The 26,188-nt window shown below is 37.0% G+C and overlaps 1 protein-coding gene across 4 annotated transcripts in view; it reads left to right on the top strand.

Annotated features, from left to right (window-relative positions):
* ZMAT1 (zinc finger matrin-type 1) overlaps window positions 1–24,237 on the top strand; it is a 44,676-nt gene extending 20,439 nt beyond the window's left edge. Inside the window, exons 4-8 of one of the 4 annotated variants that reach the window (XM_042974231.1) lie at window positions 3,149–3,250; window positions 3,345–3,519; window positions 5,097–5,378; window positions 13,976–14,075; window positions 21,951–24,237. In XM_042974231.1, coding sequence (XP_042830165.1) covers window positions 3,149–3,250; window positions 3,345–3,519; window positions 5,097–5,378; window positions 13,976–14,075; window positions 21,951–23,271 — 1,980 coding nt within the window. In that variant the 3' untranslated portion in view covers window positions 23,272–24,237. Of the gene's footprint in view, window positions 1–3,148; window positions 3,251–3,344; window positions 3,520–5,093; window positions 5,379–8,171; window positions 8,217–13,975; window positions 14,076–21,950 lie in introns of those variants that run through there. The other 3 variants (XM_042974232.1, XM_042974230.1, XM_015540593.2) reach the window with 3 other exon arrangements.
* Window positions 24,238–26,188: the final 1,951 nt, after the last annotated feature.

The raw sequence follows: 26,188 nt of genomic DNA, 5'->3' as shown, positions 1-26,188 counted from the left end.
CAACATTCAGAAATCTGTTACTTTTTAAAATTTTTTTAATGTTTACTTATTTTTGAGAGACAGAGAGAGACAGAGTGTGTGCGGGGGAGGTGCAGAGAGAGAGAGAGAGACACAGAATCAGAAATAGGCTCCAGGCTCTGAGCTGTCAACACAGAGCCCAATGCAGGGCTCAAACCCACGAACCATGAGATCATGACCTGAGCTGAAGTCAGATGCTTAACTGACTGAGCCACCCAGGTGCCCCAAAATCTGTTACATTTCTATACACCAATAATGAAACAGCAGAAAGAGAAATTAAGGAATAAATTCATTTATAATTACACCAAAACCAGTAAGATACCTAGGAATTAATCTAACCAAAATGGGGAAAGACTTGTACTTTGAAAACTATAAAACACTGCTGAAATGAAGAGGACACAAAGAAATGGAAAGACATTCCATGTTCATGGATTTGAAGAACAAATATTGTTAAATGTCTATACTCCCCAAATCCATCTACACATTTAATGCAATCCTTATCAAAATACCAAAAACATTTTTCACAGAACTAGAACAAACAGTCCTAAAATTTATATGGAACCACAAGATACCTGGTGTGGTGAAAGCAATCTTGAAAAAGAAAAGCAAAGCTGGAGGTATCATCACTATTCCAGACTTCAAGTTATGTTACAAAGCTTTAGTGATCAAAACAGTACTGGGGCGCCTGGGTGGCTCAGTTGGTTAAGTCTCCGACTCTTGGTTTTGGCTCAGGTCATGATCTCACAGTTCATGAGTTTGAGCCCCACGTCAGGTTCTGCGCTGACAGCTGTAGAGCCTGCTTGGGATTCTCCGTCTCCCTCTCTCTTTGCCCCTCCCCTGCTCTCTATCTCTCTCTCAAAATAAATAAATAAATATTAAAAAAGAACAGTATGGTACTGGCACAAAAATGGACACATAGATCAATGGAACAGAATTGAAAACCCAGAAATAAATCTACAATTATACGGCCAACTAACCTTTGACAAAGAAGTTTTGAATTTTAATGATGTTGCAGTTATTAATATTTCCCTTTTTGTATATACTTATTTGTTTAAGCAACCATTTCTTGCACTTTTGTCATATAGATACTTCCCTCTATTTTCTTCTAATACCTTTAAAAGTTTTATTTAATATGTTAAAGTGTTAATCCATCTAGGATTGATTTTTGCATGTGGAGGAGGGTGTTGATGACATTTTTTCCATACAGAGAGCCAGGTGTCTCAGCACTGTTGATTTCACAGTCCATTCTTGCCCCATTGATTTGTAGTGACACTTCTTTCATATTCTAAATTTCATATATATGTTTGTTTTGTGGCTATTATTCTGTGTTATTGTATTGCTTTGTTTGCCTTTCTGTACAAGAGTTTTGCTTCATTGCTATAGCTTTAAAATAAAGATGTAGTCAGGAAAATTTATATGAAAAAAATCATAAAGGTAAAAAACAAATCACATATTGAGTGGTATTTATAGCCCATGTAGGTAACAAAAGATTATTGTCTAGAATATATAAAGGACTATATATCAGTTAGGACAAGAAACAACCCAATAGAAAAATGGGAAAGTAATATGAACAGGCTATAGAAGAGATACTCAGCTTCACTAGTGATCATACAGGAAATGTAAGTTAAAGTGATGAGCTGTGTTATCAAAATCATCATGTCAAAAATTAAAATCTAATAGCACATAACACTTCAGGAGAATATACAAAGACAGAAACCTTTAAATTCATTGCATTTGGAGTTGTGGGCTGCTGCAACATCTTTGGGGACAAATTTTATAATACATATTATAGTTAAAAATCCTCAAATCTTGTAAGTCAAGAGAATTCTACTTCTAGGTATCTACTTTAAAGAAAGCCTTGGACATGTATATTAAGAGATGTGTTTACATGTATTCAATGGAGAAATGCTTTTAATAGCAAAATAAACAAATATAACTGCCTTCAATATATGACTAAATGGGTAACATATAGAGTAGAATATTATGCAGCATGTAGCAGAAATGAATGAGAACTATCTGTACCAATATGGGTAAATCTTAAAAATATAATAGAGAGTTATAAAAAGCAAATTGAAAAGGATATGAATATAATGGTTCTATTTTCATAAAAATTTTAAATGATGATAGTATATAATACCATTTATGGGTACATGCATATGTGGTAAAAAAGGAAAAGCATGAAATAAAATGATATAGATCAACTCTAAGACAGTGGTTACTAATGGGGAGAGAGTGAGGAGGAAGAGATTGTGGGCATGAGGAAGTAGAACTACATATGTGGTGGGTATGGGCTTCAGCTATATTATTTCCTGTGCTTTTCTATAAGATGGATATATTTCATAATTTAAAATTCTGTAGTGATTGTCTCACAGCATGTGCTCAGGAATATTAGTTTCCCTTCTACCACAACACCAATACTTTTGTTATTCTTATATATTTTGTTACACATTTTTAGAGATTTTTCTAATCTCTAATGTGCTTAATTAACCTTGAAGGGTTAAAATCTTCACATAAAAGAATTTGAGAGGTAGCCAGTGCAAAGCTGATATGACAGTTCCATGACATCATCAGGGACCTAGGTATTTTCTGTCTTTCTGTTTTGATGAGCTAGCTTTTGTCCTCAAGATCCCCCATAGTCCCAGATGACTGTTTGAACTCTGACCTTTCCATCTTAATTCCAGAAACAGGAGGGAAGAAGGCTGGAAGAGGGGCTCATCTCCCAGCCTGTTAAGGAGATTTCTCAGAAGTTCCACCGAAAAGTTCAGATTATATCTTTTTGGCCAGAATCTAGTCATATGGTTACATTTTGCTGAAAGGGAAGCTGAAACATGCAGTCTTTTATCTGGGTATGTTGCCCAAGATGTGTAAGTAAGCAGAAGAAATTTGATACTGAGAAGCAACCAGGAGCCTGTTAAAAACAAGAACATAAAGTTATTGACCTCTAAATTATAGTATTATTTTTATTTTAACTGAGATTTAGAGATTTGAAAAAGCATGTGAAGCTCTTTCGTAAACTTGGTACACACCACATATATTACAACTCACAAATGCCATCCTGAAATTCAGAGAGGTGTAAATTTGGGGTGCCTCTGTCATTGAATGTACAAAGTCATATTATATCTTTTTTCAGAGTGAGAAACATGCTCAAAATGTTAGGTTTTATTCTCAAATTCATGGGGAACAAAACGAAGTGCCTGGTAAGAAAATGAAGATGGATGTTAAGAAATTTAAGGTAAGTGGCCTATATTGATGTCATAATTCTAAACTTTGAGTTATCAAATCATTCTAACAAGATTGTGCTTATTTCAACATTGTGCTTATTTCAGGTGCATAGGAGTAATGTAGTGGACAGAAACAAATTTTGTGATCTCTGCAACATGATATTTAGCTCTCCAGTTGTTGCTCAGTCTCACTATGTGGGAAAAGTCCATGCTAAAAAACTGAAGCAATTAATGGAGGAGCATGATCAGGTATCTCCATCAGGATTTCAGCCAGAGTTGGGTAAGGTTATATTCACCTCTTTAGCTTCCATACAGGGTCTCCCTGTCATTTTTTCCCAACCTGCTACCCATTTTTTAATTAGAGAGACTTTCACTCTGGAGCAATAACTGGATTCTTGTTCTTCTGCCCAGTAATCTCTTTCTGTGTCTTTGTCATTTAGTATGGAGATTGTAATTGCTAGCTGAATTTTAAGAAATGTTATGACCTTTCCTTTTCAGTTTATTAAATACAAATGAAAACAAGTTATTTGCTATGCTGCTATAAAGAAACAATAAAAAGCAGCCTGAGCTGTCCAGGTTCTAATCAAATCACAAAATCTTAGCTCCTTCTTACTTCTTCCCCTTGCCATCTATCAGTTTTTTTCTTTAGTACTTTCTAAAGCATTCTCTCACATGTTCAGACCAGTGTCTTCATCATAATATAGTTACGGTGTAGCATTTTCTGACTATAACTATAAGCAAAAGAAATACATATCTTATGGACTCTCCTTCAAACTTGATAGTTCACTGCTTTTTTCCTCTGAATATAAAGAAAAAGTACCACCAACATTATCAATCAATAATGAGCACTTATTTTATGCTAGATCCCAAAGATACAGAGAACTATAAAACATTGCCTCTTTCCTCCTTCCAGTGATGTTGAGTCACCAGCACATGAGAAATCTATCACAAAGATCTCACTTCTGGCCTAAAGTGGAAGAGTATACCCTGGAAAAATCAAACTTGTGTTTTGAACAAAAAATGAGAACAAAAAATGAGATGATTAATCCTCTGCAATAAATAAGTTACCACATTCACACTAGCTTCAACACTTTAGGAATAAGGCATGCATAGCATGGAAAATTGAACAAGGTTAATTTCCAACTCATATTGTAGGCCTCATACAGCATTAAAACATACTTTTATCTTAATAAATTAAATCAGAATTATTTTTAAACTTATTCTAGTCTTTCTAATTTTTGCATATTTGTTTTTCTTCCTGTCGGTCCAAAGAGGGTTGGAATCAGTATGTCCTACAATAGAAATTATCGTGTAAAGTCTTATTTTCAGTCCCCACAATTCATCAAATTGAGCTCAGAGAGGTTATGAAATATAAGAGCTCTGAAATAACTGTAATTGTGGAAACATTATTGTATAGCCTTAAATAACTGCATAAATTTTATTTTGATACAAACACCACAAATCTGGACTGAATAGACTTACTGTGCTACTCAGGAAAGGCACCAACTTAGAAGTTGGCACCCTCTGTTTTACCCTCACTAATTTCAAGAATCATCCTAAACTCTCATGCTTTCGTTTATTTTTCAAATTAATGTAATAAGCTAAAAGCTAATGCTGATATTCTTCCTTCCTGTACCTTTGTTGGAGAAACTTGGTGTCAGACTTGCATCCAAATTTTTGTTTTCACAGAAGGAAATTCTTTTTAACCTGAGTACCTTTATCCAACAGCCCTGTGAGGAAAAAGTCCAAAGATAGCAAGTTTTCAAAGAATTCTGAATTTCCCTAATACTTTATAATGAATGGAGATCTGATAGCTGAATACATGTTGATCACTTCTCATTACAATTATTTCAGCAGGTGTGCCTATTACTACTTCTGCAGAATCAACTTTTCTGAAGCCTCTTGCTGTCAAGCTTCCTCCAGGTGGGATTAAAGACAAGACTATGCCTTCCTCTTCCAGCAGTGCTTTGGATTTGAATAATCCAAACAAGTATTGCAAGCTCTGTCCTGCTTCCTTTAATAGTCCATTAATGGCCCAACAACATTATGTTGGGAAAAAACACAAAAGAAATGAAGCTAGAAAGAAGTTTGTAGACAAGATAAGAGAGAAACCTCTTCCAGCAAAATCAGATGCAAATGGTAAACAGTAAAAATATACCAAAACTCTTTCATAGAAAAGTTATATTTTATGAAACATATTGTCTTATGTATATATCATTTTACTCATATTGAGTAGTAGGTTGATAGTACTCATGGGATTATAGAATTTTAGATGAGTAAGGACTTCAGGGTCCATCTGTTGGTTTCTAGAAAATGAGACTCAGAAAAGTTTAGATGACCTTCATTAGTTATAAAATCGAGTACAGGTATTCCCATGGTCTCATGTTATGTCATAGGTACATAAGGAAGCATTTTTAATTAGTGACACTGTAGTTATATTATTTAGTTACTAAGTATGGTTTAAGTGTCTCTAAGGTACTAGGCTACTTATTCTTGGGAATACAAATGAGGGTATACCATTTTCCCTGAAGGAGCAAGTGTGTAAACTAGTTATGTTAATGATACTTCATTGTAAGAGGCTACAGGCATGAATTTTTGTGTACATATTTTTGGTAACCAGGGGAGTAAAACATCATGGTTCAGAAAATGTTCGTAGAGGAAGTATATGATTTAGATTTGTAGAAGTGGGAAGGAGAGAGTATTAACAAAGGAACTAGAAAGAGTGGCAAGAATTCAGGCACAATAAAGATTCTGATCCTGACTGAAGGAATCCACTTGCTCTTCTAACCATATTTTTTTTTCATTTTTCCCCCACAGGCACCTTCTCACTACTAGTATATTTTATTCGCGTTTCATATTCTCTCTTCCACCCACTTCTCTTCCTCCACTCACTGTTCTTTTTCAGTTCTTTCCTTACTAGAACTTTTTGCTTCATGTGAAAATATTTATCACTCCCTCCTTAAAGCCCTAATCTTTGTCATATGTAACTCCTAAAGCTCTACTCTTCTTGTGTGTTTCTATTTCTTTTCTGTTTTCTTTGGGGGCTCTTTTTTTAATTCATTACCTAAATGTAGGTGTTCCTGTGGCTCCATTTTGCCCTCACTATACAAATATGATCTGATCTGTTACCCTGATTTCATCTTATCTGTATGCTTATGACCTTTCTGTCAAGCTTTGGACTCATATCCAACTGGCAGCTACTGCTTTACCTGAATACTTCATAGCCATTTCAATTCCATTCGTTCAAAGTAGAAACCTGTAGTTGACTGTGACTCCCCCAAAATTACCTTTTTCACTTCTTATATCTAATGAAACACAAAGCTAAGACTGTTTTACCAGTTCCCTTATCTCTAGCCCTGCTTTTCCCACACTAGATCAGGCCCTCAACATCTCTCCTAGAGTTTTGCTACTCAAAGTGTGGTTTGTGACCAGCATCATTAGCATCATTTGCGAGCGTGTTAGAAAAAGAATCTCAGTCCTCACTGAAGACCTACTGAATCAGAAACTGCATTTTGACAAGATCCCTAGATCATTTGTACTCACAATAAATTTTGAGAAGCATTGTTCTAGAACATTGCCACAACCTCCTAACTACTCTCCCTGCCATCAGTTTTGTCTCCCCAAATCTACCCTTAATTTAACCACTAGAGTGTTTCACCTAAAGTGCACATCTTTCCATGCCATTCCTCACTTTAAAACCCTCGATTGTTTCTCTATTTTCTGAGGATAAAAATCTAAGCTTCATAGCTCCTTGCCATCTTGCTCCTTCCTGCCTTCTCCAGGCATATCCCCTCCTACTTCCTGCCATGATTTGTGTTAGGTCAGAACCTGCAAACTGCTTTTGGTTTCCAGAAACTATTACCCTATTTCTCATCTCTCTGCCCTTGTTCATGCTGCCGTTTTGTCTGAAACATCTTCTCTTCAATTCCTACTCATTCATTAACATGCTACTTCCCTGGAAGCCTTTTCACTTCCTTCAAGACTTATCTTCTGTGCTTCCTTAGCCTGTGTGTCTAATTTTCTCTGTATGTGTCTTTATCTCCCACCAGAATGTAAGGTCTTTGAGGGTAAGGACTTCATCTAACTTGTCTGTATTTCAAGTGTTAAAGATAGAAACTGGCACAGATTAGGCCTACCTCAGTAGAGATTAGTTTAATATATGAATCCGTGCACTATTAATTTTGATATGTTGAGTGCTAACCCTATGCTTATAGTATTTAAGTTTCCTAATTAATATGATTCAACATATCCCAAAAAGTTACATAGAGATCTGTGTTTCTATCTAGGATTTTGAAGAATGTTGTCTTAGACAAGTGTAGAAATAGAAGTGGTAGGGCTTCATAAAGTAGTAGATGTTTGGAGAAATGCCAAACTTTTACTTGTTACAGTATTTTTCCTATTGCTGGGGTGATGATATCTGAAATAAGTACCTTCTAATTTAATGGCTAGAATTAGGTAAAATTGGAACTGAGTCAGTTATGAGAAGTGTGTGTACTCTGGTCACTTCTAAAGGGAGGGTCATGTTAGCACTCTCAAATTTCAAGGTTATTAGTATAAGAGAAGAAAGATTTTGGTGAAATTTTCATCTGGCCAGGGAGGGAGTGCTGACCACTAGCATAATAGAACAAATTTTCCTTACTACTTTGACTATTCCATTTTAAGAAGAGTAAATATTTGAGGATTTAAAAACTGGCTGAAGAATTTAAATTAGCTAGTGAGAATTTCAAAGAACAGAACAGAAACCCATATTATAAGCAATCAAGTGGTAAGACAAAAACAACTTGACATGTGACACCTTAATTATTTTACTTATAACCCTTCTTTCTGTCTCTGCCTTATTTTCCATCCACTTTGTATGTGCTCCTACTATACCTAATCTCTGTCTTTTTTCATCATTCTCACTGCTTTCCTCATGTCCCTCATCCAGCCCAGATCTTATTAGCACAGGGATGGCTACCATAACGATATGGAACTAAAGTATGTATGCATTTTTTACTTATTGTATTTGTTTTGTTTATTTTACTAATTTGTAGCCTCGTTATTGCACTTAGATGTCTCACCTTCACCTGTACCTCAACATATCTAAAATGGAATTAATAATCTTCTCTAAAACCAACTTTAATTTCCCAAGATTCCGGCCTTTACCAGTAGTACCACTATTTATTAGTCACCTACATTTGACTCTTTGAGGGCATCTTCGACTACTGAATTTTGCTACATCCTCTCCATCAGCAAGTCTTATCAAGTCTTATTAGAACTGTTTTTCCTTCCTGTACCCTTCCATTGCGTTTGCACTACCATAATTTCACATTCCCAATTCTGTAACAACCTTTTGGAAGGCTTTACTTATACCTCATTGTTATTCTCTCCCTAGTAGCAAGAATTCAACCCTAGATCAGTTCCACAGTCCACCTTTTCTACTTTTATATTCAGAGTACTGGGTGATGCTATGGAAAATTATGTAAAGCTACAGATTGGGTACCTTGAGAGTCTTGGAATCCAACCTCTATGGACTTGAAGTCCTACTTAATCCTTTACCTTCCTCTTCACTCTCCTCTCAGCAGTGGTATTAAAACCTGCCCCACTCTCCAAGACTCTCTTCCACTCTTCTACATTTCCCCTTCTCACACCCTTCAGGTAAACTTATATCCCACATTCAATCAGTCACTAAGTTATGCCAATTTTAATGGTATATTTCACCAATCTCCCTGTTCCATGTGTTCTAGCCCATGCCTTCCTTATCTCTTGCCTGGCCTAGTATATTTACATAAATGTGGTCTCCTTGCTTTAAGGTTTGTTACTCTCAAATTTATCCTCCATATTGCAGCTAGAGGAGAGATTTGTCTAAAACACACAGCTGACTATGTCACTTACTACTTAAAGCATTTCAAGTTTTCACAATACACAGGATAAAAAGTCTAGGCCCCTTAGCATAACATATACATCTCTCTGACCTGACACCCTTTTGCCTCTCCATCTTGTCCTGTTCTATTTTATTCTACAACAATTCCAAATTTTAAGAAGCTCCTATAAGCACTTATATGCTTCTTTCATGCTAGTCCCTCTACGCACAATAATCTTCTCAACTCTTTTCATCAAGTTAACTAATTTTCATCCTTCCACGTTTAACTAAGGCATCATCTCTTCCAATAGCCTTCTCCAGACTACCACACTGTGCTTAAGTGCCTCTACTTCTTTGAGCTTCCATACCCCTTAAGCATACTTCTTACCTTTTACCTAATTAGAATGAAATCCTTTATTTAAATATCTGTTTCTCACTTGGGTTTGTGAGAAACCTGCCCATTTTATCCATCTTGTACACCTAGAATCTAGCATGATGGTTGGTGCCATATAGGCCCTCAGTGTTTGTTGAACAGATTATTTGAAATCAACACATCATACTCATTTCTATCTCTGCCATATCTGATACTGTTTCCATCCCCTGGAATGCCCTTTTCTACCTTCCTTATGATTCAAATTCTTCTTGTCCTCCAAGATCCATCATAACTTCCCTCACTACTCTAGCTATTCTCCCCTTGACATTCATCCCCCTGACATTCTCTCCTTCCTGTGATTTTTCACAGATTTCACTGTTCATTGACAATTGCATTAATTATAGCTCCTTAACTGAATTAGCTTCCTTAAGACAAAAGATTATATTTTATTCTGCAATATCCATCTCAGTGCGTTATATGGTAATGAGTATATATTTTTTCTCAATATTTGCTAATTGTTAGTTGAGAGGCAGTGTCACATAGAAGGGTAAACATAGATTTGTTTATCCTTAGAAGGAGATATGTTTGAAGTCATTTACCCAATTGTATCTCAGATTCCTCAGGTGTAAAATGAAAATAAGGCTACTTCACAGGATTGACAAAGGATGAAATGAAACAGTATGTGCAGTACCCATCACAGAATAGGTTCTAAACAAAGGTTACTTTTTTTTAAATGTTTTGTTCTCCTGTCATAATTTTAAAATAGGTAAATTAGACATTTTCAATTTTTCCTCATAAACTAAATCCCACATTGAGTTGCATTTTTGCTTACATGCAACTCTCAATTGATTACTTTTCATTTAAGCTATTAGACCAATGGTTCTCACCTTGACTACATGTTAGAATCATGCAGGGAGCTTTTAGAAATCTCAATGCTCAAGCCATCCCTCAAATAAATTAAATTAGAATCCCTAGAACCTATACACTAGTGTTTTGTTTTATATTTTTTAACTCCCCAAGTGATTGGGCTATAGAGCCAAGATTGAGAACCACAACATTAGACTATAAAGACATGAATTTCCCCCAATCTATTCTTTGAAAACAAAGATCTTAGTCTGGGGAGTTATGAGATAGGACTGTGATTCGGAGAAAAGTGGGCCCCACAAGTGTTAGGTTATGGAAGATTCTGAATGGTATGAGATGCAGAGAAGCTTGAGTTTCTGGGTAAAGTCAGAAACAAGGAGTCCTAGCAGAGCTGAAGGCAATAAAGCTGGACAGGGCCAAGGAGCAGACTCAGATAGGAGAATAGAAAGTGTAAGAAACACAGTGGATAAATAGGATTTAGAGTACACTTATCTTGATGAGCACTAAGTAATGTATAGAATTGTTTAATCATTATATTGTGTGTCTGAAACTGATATGGCACTATATATTAATTCCACTTCAATTTAAAAGAGGAAAAGAAAAAGAAACAGGGGAGTCAGGTTGCAGAGAATTAGACCAGGAATTCTGATCTTGGAGCCAATAAATAGGCTTCATATCTTCACAGAAAAGGTTTATACCATTTAGTATATTTTTTATGTATTATTTTTTGAGATATATTTTTTGAATATATTATTTTATGAGATGTCTGTATCTAGGAAACAACACAGAATATCAGTGTATGAAAAAGACAAAGGCTAAGGTAATAGTAATCAGACTACAGTTCCAGAACTGCCTCTGTATCTTTTATATGTGACCTGAAGCTTCTCTAAACACCTCTATTACGTATATTATAATATCCTGATATAATCTGCGAAGAAGCAAAGGAGGAACTGAGGAGAACATTATGAATACTATATTCTTTATAAGCACTAAACAAATATGTAAAATCCCTAAAATATAATCTGAGTTTATAATCATAATGAAGATCATCAGCTTGATAATTTAGGGGAGTGGTGCTCAACAACAGTTGTATAGAAAAATCATCTAAAACACTTTCTATTTTATTTATTTTTGTTGTTGTTGTTGTTGTTGTTGTTGTTGTTTTTAATATATGAAATTTATTGTCAAATTGGTTTCCGTACAACACCCAGTGCTCATCCCAAAAGGTGCCCTCCTCAATACCCATCACCCACCCTCCCTTCCTTCCTACCCCCCATCAACCCTCAGTTCTCAGTTTTTAAGAGTCTCTTATGCTTTGGCTCTCTCCCACTCTAACCTCTTTTTTTTCCTTCCCCTCCCTCATGGGTTTCTGTTAAGTTTCTCAGGATCCACATAAGAGTGAAAACATACGTATCTGTCTTTCTCTGTATGGCTTATTTCACTTAGCATCACACTCTCCAGTTCCATCCACGTTGCTACAAAGGGCCATATTTCATTCTTTCTCATTGCCACGTAGTACTCCATTGTGTATATAAACCACAATTTCTTTATACATTCATCAGTTGATGGACATTTAGGCCCTTTCCATAATATGGCTATTGTAAAACACTTTCAAAAAGTAAGAAAGCCTGGTTCTGCTCCTGGAGATTCTGATTTAAATGGTCCAATGTGGAGCTGTAACATTAATATTTTTAAAGTTTTCCACATCATTCTAATGTGTAGCTAACATTGAGCACCATTAACACAGACGAAACCAGGATTCCTGCTTATCTTGCATAACTTGGGTGTTCTCAAAATGTATGGTGTTGGCCAAGCAAATATGAGCTTTAATTTCCACAGTTGTTAAATAAGGGTATTGATAATTTTTTGAAAAGGATTGTTGTGAACATGCAGACTCCTGGATTTAGTCCTTAGCTTTGCAGGAAGTCCAAAATCTTCAGGGTTGACCAGCCTCAAATCAGGGACTGACGAGACCACAAACTTAGAAAACGCTGATAAATAATCAAGGAACTATAAAGGTATTCTCTTAGTGTATTCCCCACACATTCTCTAAGAATAATTACCTGGGGTATTGTTAAAACATAAATCCCCTGTCCCAGAGACAGAGGATCATGTTTTACAGGGAGAGGCTTAGGGATCTATATTTTAATTTTTTAATGTTTATTTATTTTTGAGAGAGAGAGAATGACAGAGCACAAGTGGGGGAAGGGCAGAGAGAGAGAGGGAGACACAGAATCTGAAGCAGACTCCAGGCTCTGAGCTGTCAGCACAGAGCCCAACGTGGGGCTAGAACTCATGAACTATGAGATCATGACCTGAGCCGAAGTCGGATGCTCAACCAACTGAGCATGCGCTCCTTAAGGATCTATATTTTAAATAATACTTCAAGTAATTCTGGAGTCTGGGAAACATTGTAATTTAAGTTAATATATTGTCATTCTGGTATTGATTTATGGTAGGAGAGGATAATATCTTTTTTCAGTTCCTAGGGTTTTTAAAACCTGGATATATCATCCAGGGTATTCCTTTTTTGGTATCAAAGAATATGAGAAGCCGAATTATAATCAGAAATAGACTTGATTAGCATGAAATCAGACCACTGGGAGAAAGGATAGTTACAAGGAATCATTCATTCAGTCTTTGGCATAACCTGCTGAGCTCTCCTTGGCCCACTAGAGTTATGTCAGTAGTAAGCAGAGTCCTCATGTTATTCAAAGTTGCATCTTTCTTTCTCATTAACAATAGTCTTCTGTTTCTATGAATAATATTTGCTTGGACAAGACCAATATCCTTGATTAATTTAGCATCATTTGAATGATTAAGTTGCTGTTTGATTTAAAAGATGAACATGCTTCATCTTAAAATTACTGCATCCACCAATTTATTGCCTCTTCTTTAGGGTGGGATTATTTTATATTTGGCTTATGAAATTTATTAATTTTCTACTTCTGACCAAAGAGAAATTGGAAGGATGATGAGGTTAAGAAAATAAAGATTAATTCATCCTCTGCTTTCAGCTCTACCTAAGAAGCAGAACAGAGAAATAGCTGGCATACCTATTCTATAGTTTTTGACTCTTTTGAAGTAGTAACTAGTAGTTTTGTTTTAGAATTTTTCTTTCAGCTTTTATCCTGAGAGTGGGGCTCACTGAACCTCTCTCTTTTCTAATATCTGTCTTGGGAATTACTTTTGGTAAATTAATGCACTACAGTGATTTCATGTAAGAGAGTAAAACTTTGCTTTTGTTTAATCTTTTGGAACATTTCATGTTTTTGTTGGATGGCAAGATAATTAGGGGCAAGAAAAAAGAGGTTGATTAAGGGATTAAGAGGCAAAGGTTAATTGGGCATACTAAATTTGAAGTGTCTACTGCACTTCAATGTAGAAACAATAGGCAGGCAGATAATAGTCTCAAGAAAGAGGCCAAGGCTAAAGAAGCAGTGTAGTGTAGTGTAGTGTAGTGTGAAGAATTCTGGGCTTTAAATTAAGAAACATGGGCTCTGAGAGGTTAGCTCTATTACTGACCTGCTCTTTTACTTTGACCAAGTCATTTGACCTCTCTGGGCCTTACCTTTAAATTGGGAAAGTTCTGTAGATGATCTCTAGTAAATTCCTGTCCATATTGACCTCCTTAAATTTGACTCTCTCTTTTTTCAGCATTTAGTATGAGGACCTACGTTTGCCATATTTGTAATATCACCTTTACATCTTTAGAAATGTTCCGGTCCCATATGCAAGGAAGTGAACACCAAATTAAGTAAGTATTTTCTGCTAAAATGCTCCTGTGATACCAGAGAGTAGGGTTTCTGTCAAGTACCCTTGCATGTATTTTACAAAACTTTTGTAGGCATTCACTTCCCTATGAAGTGATACAGTTAATGGTATTTGTCACAAAGTGCATGGTAGTGGAATCTCGTAGGGAGTTCTCTAGCCATGATAGTATACTTGCAGAGCTGGATAATTGGCACCTCTTCTGACCAAACAGCATTGTTCTTCTCATTCTCATTGAGCCATGAAAATTCAAATAATTCCTGGAAGGTTGGCTTAGTTCCAGGGATACAGTGATCTGGTCATCATCCTTTCAGCAAGGTATAGTGGTTATGAACAAAGGTCTTGCTGTTAGACCTGGACTGGAATATCAGATTTGTCTTTCTAAAAAGTGTATAACTTTAGACAGTTCCAATTTAAAGTGGTTATAATGAAATACAAAAATATATGTAAGTTTCCTGGCCTGGCACACAATAGCACAATAAATATTTATTCCATTCTATTCTATTGTTTCAAGGAGGAGAGGATTAAGTAGACAATTAGGGACTTGATCAGTCAGATAGCAGGACAGAGGGGCACTTGGGTATTGTATTTTTGGTTTGTTGCTTTGAAAATCAAACCATAGTGTTTCTGTTATATTATTTTATTCTAGTTGAAAATATCTACTTTGAGTCTGAATACGTAGGAGCTAAATTGTGCAATTCAGCAAATTAACCTTCATTTAGACTCTTTTTTAAAATCTCAGGGTTCCAAGCCACTCTGGAAAACAGTGTGGAGGTTCCCCAAAAAATTAAACAGACCTACCCTATGACCCAGCAATAGCACTGCTAGGAATTTACCCAAGCGATACAGGAGTCCTGATGCATAGGGGCACTTGTACCCCAATGTTTATAGCAGCACTCTCAACAATAGCCAAATTATGGAAAGCGCCTAAATGTCCATCAACTGATGAATGTATAAAGAAATTGTGTTTTTTTTGTTTGTTTGTTTTAAAAAATATATTTATTTATTTATTTATTTATTTATTTTTTAATTTTTTAATATATGAAATTTACTGTCAAATTGGTTTCCATACAACACCCAGTGCTCATCCCAAAAGGTGCCCTCCTCAATACCCATCACCCACCCTGCCCTCCCTCCGACCCCCCATCAACCCTCAGTTTGTTCTCAGTTTTTAACAGTCTCTTATGCTTTGGCTCTCTCCCACTCTAACCTCTTTTTTTTTTTCCTTCCCCTCCCCCATGGGTTTCTGTTAAGTTTCTCAGGATCCACATAAGAGTGAAACCATATGGTATCTGTCTTTCTCTGTATGGCTTATTTCACTTAGCATCACACTCTCCAGTTCCATCCACGTTGCTACAAAAGGCCATATTTCATTCTTTCTCATTGCCACGTAGTATTCCATTGTGTATATAAACCACAATTTCTTTATCCATTCATCAGTTGATGGACATTTAGGCTCTTTCCATAATTTGGCTATTGTTAAGAGTGCTGCTATAAACATTGGGGTACAAGTGCCCCTATGCATCAGTACTCCTGTATCCCTTGGGTAAATTCCTAGCAGTGCTACTGCTGGGTCATAGGGTAGGTCTATTTTTAATTTTCTGAGGAACCTCCACACTGCTTTCCAGAGCGGCTGCACCAATTTACATTCCCACCAAGAGTGCAAGAGGGTTCCCGTTTCTCCACATCCTCTCCAGCATCTATAGTCTCCTGATTTGTTCATTTTGGCCACTCTGACTGGCGTGAGGTGATATCTGAGTGTGGTTTTGATTTGTATTTCCCTGATAAGGAGCGACGTTGAACATCTTTTCATGTGCCTGTTGGCCATCCAGATGTCTTCTTTAGAGAAGTGTCTATTCATGTTTTCTGCCCATTTCTTCACTGGGTTATTTGTTTTTCGTGTGTGGAGTTTGATGAGCTCTTTATAGATTTTGGATACTAGCCCTTTGTCCGATATGTCATTTGCAAATATCTTTTCCCATTCCGTTGGTTGCCTTTTAGTTTTGTTGGTTGTTTCCTTTGCTGTGCAGAAGCTTTTTATCTTCATAAGGTCCCAGTAATTCACTTTTGCTTTTAATTCCCTAACCTTTGGGGATGTGCCGAGTAAGAGATTGCTACGGCTAAGGTCAGAGAGGTCTTTTCCTGCTTTCTCCTCTAAGGTTTTGATGGTTTCCTGTCTCACATTCAGGTCCTTTATCCATTTTGAGTTTATTTTTGTGAATGGTGTGAGAAAGTGGTCTAGTTTCAACCTTCTGCATGTTGCTGTCCAGTTCTCCCAGCACCATTTGTTAAAGAGACTGTCTTTTTTCCATTGGATGTTCTTTCTTGCTTTGTCAAAGATGAGTTGGCCATACGTTTGTGGGTCTAGTTCTGGGGTTTCTATTCTATTCCATTGGTCTATGTGTCTGTTTTTATGCCAATACCATGCTGTCTTGATGATTACAGCTTTGTAGTAGAGGCTAAAGTCTGGGATTGTGATGCCTCCTGCTTTGGTGTTCTTGTTCAAAATTACTTTGGCAATTCGGGGCCTTTTGTGGTTCCATATGAATTTTAGGATGGCTTGTTCTAGATTTGAGAAGAATGCTGGTGCAATTTTGATTGGGATTGCATTGAATGTGTAGATAGCTTTGGGTAGTATTGACATTTTGACAATATTTATTCTTCCAATCCATGAGCAGGGAATGTCTTTCCATTTCTTTATATCTTCTTCAATTACCTGCATAAGCTTTCTATAGTTTTCAGCATACAGATCTTTTACATCTTTGGTTAGGTTTATTCCTAGGTATTTTATGCTTCTTGGTGCAATTGTGAATGAGATCAGTTTCTTTATTTGTCTTTCTGTTGTTTCATTGTTAGTGTATAAGAATGCAACTGATTTCTGTACATTGATTTTGTATCCTGCAACTTTGCTGAATTCATGTATCAGTTCTAGGAGACTTTTTGTGGAGTCTATCGGATTTTCCATGTATAATATCATGTCATCTGCAAAAAGCGAAAGCTTGACTTCATCTTTGCCAATTTTGATGCCTTTGATTTCCTTTTGTTGTCTGATTGCTGATGCTAGAACTTCCAGCACTATGTTAAACAACAGCGGTGAGAGTGGGCACCCCTGTCGTGTTCCTGATCACAGGGAAAAAGCTCTCAGTTTTTCCCCGTTGAGGATGATGTTAGCTGTGAGCTTTTCATAAATGGCTTTTATGATCTTTAAGTATGTTCCTTCTATCCTGACTTTCTCAAGGGTTTTTATTAAGAAAGGGTGCTGGATTTTGTCAAAGGCCTTTTCTGCATCGATTGACAGGATCATATGGCTCTTCTCTTTTTTTTTATTAATGTGATGTATCACGTTGATCGATTTGCGAATGTTGAACCAGCCCTGCATCCCAGGAATGAATCCCACTTGATCATGGTGAATAATTCTTTTTATATGCCGTTGAATTCGATTTGCTAGTATCTTATTGGGAATTTTTGCATCCATATTCATCAGGGATATTGGCCTGTAGTTCTCTTTTTTTACTGGGTCTCTGTCTGGTTTAGGAATCAAAGTCATACTGGCTTCCTAGAATGAGTCTGGAAGTTTTCCTTCCCTTTCTATTTCTTGGAATAGCTTGAGAAGGATAGGTATTATCTCTGCTTTAAACGTCTGGTAGAACTCCCCTGGGAAGCCATCTGGTCATGGACTTTTATTTGTTGGGAGATTTTTGATAGCCGATTCAATATCTTCGCTGGTTATGGGTCTGTTCAAGCTTTCTATTTCCTCCTGATTGAGTTTTGGAAGAGTGTGGGTGTTTAGGAATTTGTCCATTTCTTCCAGGTTGTCCAATTTGTTGGCATATAATTTTTCATAGTATTCCCTGATAATTGTTTGTATCTCTGAGGGATTGGTTGTCATAATTCCATTTTCATTCATGATTTTATCTATTTGGGTCATCTCCCTTTTCTTTTTGAGAAGCCTGGCTAGAGGTTTGTCAATTTTATTTATTTTTTCAAAAAACCAACTCTTGGTTTCGTTGATCTGCTCTACAGTTTTTTTTACATTCTATATTGTTTATTTCTGCTCTGATCTTTATTATTTCTCTTCTTCTGCTGGGTTTAGGCTGCCTTTGCTGTTCTGCTTCTATTTCCTTTAGGTGTGCTGTTAGATTTTGTATTTGGGATTTTTCTTGTTTCTTGAGATAGGCCTGGATTGCAATGTATTTTCCTCTCAGGACTGCCTTCGCTGCGTCCCAAAGCATTTGGATTGTTGTATTTTCATTTTCGTTTGTTTCCATATATTTTTAAATTTCTTCTCTAATTGCCTGGTTGACCCACTCATTCGTTAGTAGGGTGTTCTTTAACCTCCATGCTTTTGGAGGTTTTCCAGACTTTTTCCTGTGTTCGATTTCAAGCTTCATAGCATTGTGGTCTGAAAGTATGCATGGTATAATTTCAATTCTTGTAAACTTATGAAGGGCTGTTTTGTGACCCAGTAGGTGATCTATCTTGGAGAATGTTCCATGTGCACTCGAGGAGAAAGTATATTCTGTTGCTTTGGGATGCAGAGTTCTAAATATATCTGTCAAGTCCATCTGATCCAATGTATCATTCAGGGCCCTTGTTTCTTTATTGACTGTGTGTCTAGATGATCTATCCATTTCTGTAAGTGGGGTGTTAAAGTCCCCTGCAATGACCACATTCTTATCCATAAGTTTGCTTATGTTTATGAGTAATTGTTTTATATATCTGGGGGCTCCGGTATTCGGCGCATAGACATTTATAATTGTTAGCTCTTCCTGATGGATAGGCCCTGTAATTATTAGATAATGCCCTTCTTCATCTCTCGTTACAGCCTTTAATTTAAAGTCTAGTTTGTCTGATATAAGTATGGCTACTCCAGCTTTCTTTTGGCTTCCAGTAGCATGATAAATAGTTCTCCATCCCCTCACTCTCAATCTAAAGGTGTCCTCAGATCTAAAATGAGTCTCTTGTAGACAGCAAATAGATGGGTCTTGTTTTTTTATCCATTCTGATACCCTATGTCTTTTGGTTGGCGCATTTAATCCATTTACATTCAGTGTTATTATAGAAAGATACGGGTTTAGAGTCATTTTGATGTCTGTATGTTTTATGCTTGTAGTGATGTCTCTGGTACTTTGTCTCACAGGATCCCCCTTAGGATCTCTTGTAGGGCTGGTTTAGTGGTGACAAATTCCTTCAGTTTTTGTTTGTTTGGGAAGACCTTTATCTCTCCTTCTATTCTAAATGACAGACTTGCTGGATAAAGGATTCTTGGCTGCATATTTTTTCTGTTTAGCACACTGAAGATATCGTGCCAAGCCTTTCTGGCCTGCCAAATTTCAAAAGAGAGATCAGTCACGAGTCTTATAGGTCTCCCTTTATATGGGAGGGCACGTTTATCCCTTGCTGCTTTCAGAATTTTCTCTTTATCCTTGTATTTTGCCAGTTTCACTATGATATGTCTTGCAGAAGATCGATTCAAGTTACGTCTGAAGGGAGTTCTCTGTGCCTCTTGGATTTCAATGCCTTTTTCCTTCCCCAGTTCAGGGAAGTTCTCAGCTATAATTTCTTCAAGTACCCCTTCAGCACCTTTCCCTCTCTCTTCCTCCTCTGGGATACCAATTATGCGTATATTATTTCTTTTTAGTGTATCACTTAGTTCTCTAATTTTCCCCTCATACTCCTGGATTTTTTTGTGTCTCTTTCTCTCAGCTTCCTCTTTTTCCATAACTTTATCTTCTAGTTCACCTATTCTCTCCTCTGCCTCTTCAATCCAAGCTGTCGTTGTTTCCATTTTGTTTTGCATTTCGTTTAAATCGCTTTTCAGCTCCTCGTGACTGTTCCTTAGTCCCTTGATCTCTGTGGCAAGAGATTCTCTGCTGTCCTCTATACTGTTTTCAAGCCCAGCGATTAATTTTATGACTATTATTCTAAATTCACTTTCTGTTATATTATTTAAATCCTTTTTGATCAGTTCATTAGCTGTTGTTATTTCCTGGAGATTCTTCTGAGGGGAATTCTTCCGTTTGGTCATTTTGGATAGTCCCTGGAGTGGTGAGGACCTGCAGGGCACTTCCCCTGTGCTGTGGTGTATAACTGGAGTTGGTGGGCGAGGCCACAGTCAGACCTGATGTCTGCCCCCAGCCCACAGCTGGGGCCACAGTCAGACTGGTATGTGCCTTCTCTTCCCCTCTCCTAGGGGCGGGATTCACTGTGGGGTGGCGTGGCCCGTCTGGGCTACTTGCACACTGCCAGGCTTGTGGTGCTGGGGATCTGGCGTATTAGCTGGGGTGGGTAGGCAAGGTGCATGGGGGCCGGAGGGGCAGGCTTAGCTCGCTTCTCCTTAGGTGATCCACTTCAGGAGGGGCCCTGTGGCAGCGGGAGGGAGTCAGATCCGCTGCCGGAGGTTTGGCTCCGCAGAAGCACAGAGTTGGGTGTTTGCGCGGAGTGAATAAGTTCCCTGGCAGGAACTGGTTCTCTTTGGGATTTTGGCTGGGGGATGGGCGGGGGAGATGGCGCTGGCGAGCGCCTTTGTTCCCCGCCAAGCTGAGCTCTGCCGTCCGGGGGCTCAGCAGCTCTCCCTCCCTTTGTTCTCCACCCTTCCCACTTTCTGAGCAGAGCTGTTAACTTATGACCTCCCAGATGCTAAGTCGCGCTTGCTGTCAGAACACAGCCCGTCAGGCCCCTCCGCTTTTGCCAGCCTGACCCGGGGGCTCTGCTTGGCTGGTGAGCCGCCCCTCCGCCCCGGCTCCCTCCCACCAGTCCGTGGAGCGCGCACCGCCTCGCCGCCCTTCCTACCCTCTTCTGTGGGCCTCTCGTCTGGGCTTGGCTCTGGAGACTCCGTTCTGCTAATCCTCTGGCGGTTTTCTGGGTTATTTAGGCAGGTGTAGGTGGAATCTAAGTGATCAGCAGGACGCGCGGTGAGCCCAGCGTCCTCCTACGCCGCCATCTTCCCTCCCAATCAAGAAATTGTGGTTTATATACACAATGGAGTACTACGTGGCAATGAGAAAGAATGAAATATGGCCATATGTAGCAACATGGATGGAACTGGAGAGTGTGATGCTAAGTGAAATAAGCCATACAGAGAAAGACAGATACCATATGTTTTCACTCTTATGTGGATCCTGAGAAACTAACAGAAACCCATGGGGGAGGGGAAGGGAAAAAAAAGAGGTTAGAGTGGGAGAGAGCCAAAGCATAAGAGACTCTTAAAAACTGAGAACAAACTGAAGGTTGATGGGGGGTGGGAGGGAGGGGAGGGTGGGTGATGGGTATTGAGGAGGGCACCTTTTGGGATGAGCACTGGGTGTTGTATGGAAACCAATTTGACAATAAACTTCATATATTGAAAAAAATAATAAATAAAGGAAAAATGAAAATAAAAAAATAAAATAAAATAAAATAAAATAAAATCTCAGGGTTCCAGAACAAATATCCATTACACTTATAGCTCTATACAAAGAACTAATTAAAACTTTTAAAATAATGTGACATTCAAATCAGACAATCCTCAGGGCATTAAATATTATTTGTTCTTTCCCACATATCCCAACATGTCTTACATGTTTAGTACTAAGGCAGTATCAGCTATGTCTGCATGTTTGTACCCATCTTCCCTTTCATCTCAGCCCTGAAATTTTTTTTTTTATTTAAAAAATTGTGAGGTGCCTGAGAAATATGACTGTTCCTGCTGCTTCTTTTTAGCATAAAAAGTGATGATTTACAGCGTTTATATTGAAGTAAGCTTTTAATATTTGTTTGGACTTTTGTTGTTGTTTTTTTCCAGACTAATCTTTTTAAAATAAAGAAAGTATTCAGAATAAAATAGCCTAGTAACAAGAACTTTCTACTGTTTTCTTTGCAGAGAATCCATTGTTATCAGTCTAGTGAAGAATCCCAAGAAGACACAAGACTCTTACCAAGATGAATGTGAAGATTACATCAAAATGCAGAAATCCAGAGGACCAGAGCCCAAGATTTGTTTCAGGAAGATGGAAGAGAGTTCTTTGGAAGCCCGTTGGTACAGGGAAGTAGTTGATTCTAGATCCACACATACAATGTTTGAACAGAGACTCCCATGTGAGACTTTCTGGACATACCCAGGATCATACAGTATTTCACAAACAGCAGAAAACCATTTACCTCATTGTTTACCAGCTCATTCAAAGAAGACATATGACTCTTTCCAAGATGAACTGGAAGATTACATCAAAGTGCAGAAAGCGAGAGGACTAGATCCAAAGTTTTGTTTCAGAAAGATAAGAGAGAACTCTATAGAGACCCATGGGTACAGAGAAATTGACTCTGGACCCAGACAACAAATGTTTGAGCAAAGATTTTCACTTGAGACTTCCCAGACTTACCAACAACCATATAATATTTCACCAGTGGAAAGCAAGTTGCATTATTGGTTACCAGTTCATTCAAACAGAACTTATGATTCTTTCCAAGATGAGCTAGAAGATTACATCAAAGTGCAGAAAGCCAGAGGACTAGAGCCAAAGACTTGCTTCAGAAAGGTTAGTGATAGCTCTATAGAAATCCATAAGTACAAAGAAAAGGTTGATTTCAGACCCAAACATAGAATTTTTGAGCAAAAAGTCCCATTTGAGACTTCCCACGCTTATACAGGATCATACAGTATTTCCCAAGTAGTGGAAAACCAGTTACCTCATTGCTTACCAGCTCATGACAGCATACAGAAACTAGACTCTATATCTTCCTGTCAACCCATCAGAGACTGTTTTCCAGAAAAGCCAGTACCCCTGAGCCTTAGTCAGCAAGAAAATAACTTTGGCTCATACAGTGTAGAATCTGAAGTTTACAAGCACCTCTCAGAAAACAATACCAGTGACCATAAAGCAGGTCACAAACGAAGACATCAGAAGAGAAGAAGGCACCTGGAAGAAGGTGAAGACAGGTCAGAGCAAGAGCAATCGAAGCATAAAAGGAAAAAGAGTTATGGTGATACAAATCTAGACAAGGACAAGAGCATCCGACAAAGGAAAAGAAAGGGAGATCAAGTCAGCGTCAGTTCAGGAAAGCTTAAACATCGAAAAAAGAAAAAAAGCCATGGTGTGCCCACTGAGAAAGAAGAACGTAAGCACAAGAAAGGGAAAAAGAAACCTGTTGAAGAAAAGACAGAAGAGGAAATGCTTTGGGATGAATCTATTCTTGGATTTTGAATTTTTAGTTTTGTTTACCCAAGGATGAATTGAAGAAATCAGTTATAGATTTAGACAAAGACAGGAACATCCAGAAGAAAAAGAGCAGTGGATATAGTTAGTGTCAGCTCCAGAAAGCTTAGTTTTTGTGTTTATAATTTGAAATTGAATTGAAAGAAGAAACAAACAAGCTTAAATATACTGAGAAAGAACATAAGAAGAACATAAGAACACAACCAGAACATGAGAGAAAAAGAATTCTGTTGAAGAAAAGACAGAGAGTCAATGTTTTGGGATGAGTCTGTTTTAGGAATTTCATTTTGTTTACCCAAGGATGAAATGAAGAAATCAGTTTAGAAAATGGATTTAGACAAAAACAAGAACAGCCAGTGAAGAAAAGCATAGGTAGATATGATCATTGGCTATTCAGGAAAGCTTAGTTTTAGGGGGTGTAAAAATTGAAATTGAATTGAAAGAAGAAACAAGCATAAATCTAGCCTCTGAGAAAGAAGAACATAAGAACACAAGAACAGAAAAGAAAAGGAAATCTGTTGAAGAAAGACAATGCTTTGGGAGGAGTCTATGCTTGGATTTTGAACTTTTTAGTTTTGTTCCCTTAAAGTTGAATTGAAGAAATAAGTTGAAAAGTCTGATTTCATAAAATTTATGTTACTTGAATGCTTCCTAAGTGAACAGTTAACTTTAACCTCTAACAAAAGCCAAGTGGAGTAAAAGTATTCAATATGCCTTTTCCTCAAGTTAGTTTTTTTCTCATTTTCTTTAAAAAATTACATTTCTTATATAAAATGTAATTTTGCTTAATGAGGTTGTCTCTACTTCTATTCATCAAATTGCTGTAGTGGTGAATTATTTGCCCATGAAAGATTAATTTATTTTAAATGAGAGAATTACTAGGCATTACAAAATCCATTCCTTGTTTGGGTTTGTGTTAGTGTTGGTATTTTATTGTTATTGTGTGTTTGTTTTTTGATTTTCTCTAAGAAAAATGTATGAAGCAATTTAGATCAGTTTTTTTTTGTTTGTTAAATCTAATTTGCAGTGTATTTTTGTATTTTCTAGTTCTAAAAGTGGAAAATGAAACTGTCTGTAATAAGGTTAGATGATATATAGTTTTAAAAAGCTCTCAAAAAGTACTGATACAAAATCAGTCTATATTCTGGAAATGTTTATATTATATTAAAGTGTTTTAATTTCTACAGATTGTTTTATGTAAATGATCATTTCCCAGCCAAAGATGATTTTATTTTGGGAGTGAGAGTGGAAATAATGAAACCTCTCAGGACCTCTCAGGAGATCACAGTGTAAAGTTGTAACAACTCCATTTATTCTACATCTTGCTTATGAGAAGCTGATATTCAGACTGGAGTTCAGTTTTAAGTTTAAAAATGTGACGAACTAAACACTTGAAACTGAAGAAGAAAGAATTTATAAGTGGAAAGGGCTGTGAGGGTGCATTACCTTGAAACTCTTTCATACTTTTTTTTTTTTTACTCTGGTGCTCCCTTTTATATGATAAGCACTTCCTGTAAGCATTTGAGCATCACCATGGTATAGTAGAAAGAGTAATCCTGGGAATTCAAATCCCAGGATTCTGGTCTCAGTTGTACTATCAAGTCGACTGTGTGACCTTGTGGCAATACCATCAGAATCCAACATGGAGTCATTAGAAATAGGAAAAATAGGCTATAGTATTCATATCCAAAAAAGGAATCTTATTCAAAAAAGTAAATAAATTTAGACGGTGTTGTATCTGCACATAGGTGGGACTTTTAACAGTGTTTTTTCTTGAGATTTCACTGAAACGTTAAATAGGAGCTGAAGCATAATATGATTGTTTGGGTTTATACCAGGTTGAATGAATAGTCTGAAAGGTAGTTAGATCCCAAACTAACTTTTATTCCATGAGACTGTTGGTATAAGATTATTTGCTACTACTACAATACTACTGCCCTTCTTTTTAACACATCTGGTATACTAGTGAAAGGAGAAGGAAAAGAAGAACCAGAGTAGCAAATAGACTGGAATTAGCCACAAAAAATGGCTAAATTTCTTTTCTGAACATGGCAAAAAAAAAATGCAGCTTGTTTTCACAGAAAGTAAAGATCAATTGAATTGTAAGCATTTTTAGAATTGATAAATTCTTTTGCATAAGTCCATTTTGTGTTGAAAGGTGGAGGGTAGGAATTCAAAACTATATAAGAATATTTACTAAGGCACCAAATTACCATGATCTTTTCCAAATAACTTAAATAGATAAATGATTTATTAAAATTAGCAGCACCCAATCTCATCAACGCTGTGTAAATCATGCAATATTTTAACATTAAAATCATTTAAATTAGGTGGGGTAGCAAGTTGGGGTATGGATAAGGGTGTGGTGTTAACTACATTCTTGGAGAAGTTACTATTGACTTGCTCTAGAAAGTGGTTTTGCAAATTTTTAAAACAAAAACTATTTTGACAAAACACACTTTTTGTTAACTCTATAATAAAGTTAATTTTCTATTAACTGGGAAGTATTTTCTAGGTGAAGCTGGAGACAAGGACCTAGAATCTGACTTTGGCACATTTGCTATGCTCCCAACTTCTGCCACTGAGCACAAGGAGGTTACAGTATAAGTCAAGATATTTAAATATATATACAGGATCCAAAATTAACTCTACTTCTGTATTTGAGTGCTGAATCTAGTAAGATTAAATTTAATGGTATAAACATTAAATCCTGCATTTGGATGTAGAAGATAATACAAAAATATATTTGAGGAGACATAGTTTAAGATATTGCATGTGAAAACAGTGTTGAGATTTTTATTACATGCTTAGTTTGAAAGACAAATATACCCATCCAGACATAAGATCACATGTGATCTAAGCAAATTACCAGTCAATATTCAGACAAATTAATAGTACCTAGTCT

This window comes from Panthera tigris, chromosome X, assembly GCF_018350195.1.
Source record: "Panthera tigris isolate Pti1 chromosome X, P.tigris_Pti1_mat1.1, whole genome shotgun sequence".
NCBI lineage: Eukaryota > Metazoa > Chordata > Mammalia > Carnivora > Felidae > Panthera > Panthera tigris.
The sequence above is the reverse complement of the archived record's forward strand: the minus strand, read 5'-3'. Positions and strand labels throughout refer to the sequence as shown.